This window comes from Sinocyclocheilus grahami, unplaced genomic scaffold (genome assembly GCF_001515645.1).
Source record: "Sinocyclocheilus grahami isolate Dianchi unplaced genomic scaffold, SAMN03320097.WGS_v1.1 scaffold2953.1, whole genome shotgun sequence".
NCBI lineage: Eukaryota > Metazoa > Chordata > Actinopteri > Cypriniformes > Cyprinidae > Sinocyclocheilus > Sinocyclocheilus grahami.
The window spans coordinates 20,123-21,140 of record NW_015508126.1 but is presented as its reverse complement, the minus strand read 5'-3'; the positions used below and the strand labels follow the sequence as shown (position 1 = coordinate 21,140).

The 1,018-nt window shown below is 43.6% G+C and overlaps 1 protein-coding gene across 1 annotated transcript in view; it reads left to right on the top strand.

Annotated features, from left to right (window-relative positions):
• Positions 1–1,018, top strand: part of LOC107575853 (low-density lipoprotein receptor-like) — a gene marked incomplete at its 3' end in the record, with an annotated part of 22,809 nt that overhangs the window by 1,677 nt on the left and 20,114 nt on the right. The window contains exon 2 of the mRNA XM_016262176.1: positions 469–624. Coding sequence (XP_016117662.1) covers positions 469–624 — 156 coding nt within the window. The remainder of the gene's footprint in view (positions 1–468; positions 625–1,018) is intronic.

Here is a 1,018-nt window from a genome sequence, read left to right as displayed (position 1 = left end):
CTTCCCTTTCACAAACCGATCCATCTCCCATTCTAAGTTACGTCCGTTGGCTGTTTACAGGGTTTAAAAATTTTTTTTTTTTTTTTTCCCCTGCTGATGGCCCACGCCCTTCCTTTCACCACCCCTATGGACTCCTCGGCCCACTTTCACCTGCCTCCTGTTTCACAGCCTTTATTCTGCCTCCTTAACAGCCTCCTCAGCCCACCTCTAGTCAGTCCTCACTTGGATCCCTGATTTAGCCACCTTTGGATCTTTGGTCTAAACCAAAATGGACTACAGTGGGAGTGGACCAAACTTCAAAAGTGTGACTTTACTAGTCAATCAGTAGTTGCTCGTTACTTTCCAACATTAACTCAATATCAGTGTTATGCTCCACTTTCCATATACATTGTCTGGTGGAAGAATTAAATATTACCCAAAACTTTAAATAACCTTATAAGATTCCACCTGCTCCATGTTTTGTGACAGCTGTTTCCAGACCAGCTCAGACAAGCTGTAAGAGCCCCTCAGTACTGTGTCCGGGAACGTCCGTATGTGTGTCTCAGGCTCAGCTGTGTGATGGCAGAAGAGACTGTCCCGATGGATCTGATGAAGCTTCTTGTATAGATGCATGTGCTGCTCCAGGTAAAATAACTGAACTTCTCTCAGCTGAAAACAAAACTGCTTTTGTGGTTTAAGACGCTTTGGTTGGTTTACTCTAGTTTAGTTCGTCTCTCACCCTGATTAGCCCAAAACCCTTCTAAAACTATCAAACAAATCTTGTGTAAAGACCAGCAAACCACCTTTCTCCTTCTCCTTTTCTTTCTCCTCCTTCACCCTAACCTTATACATTTTTGGCTTTTCTTCAACCCTTGTTCTCCTCCTCCTCCTCTTCTTCCTCCTTGATCTTTCCTTCTCATGTTTGTTCTTCCCTTTCTCCTGCTCCTCCTCCATCTTCTTTGTCCTTTTCGATCTTCTAGTTCTCCTTCAACCATTGTTCTTCTCCTACTTGTTCCTCCTCCTACTTGTTCTTCTTTCT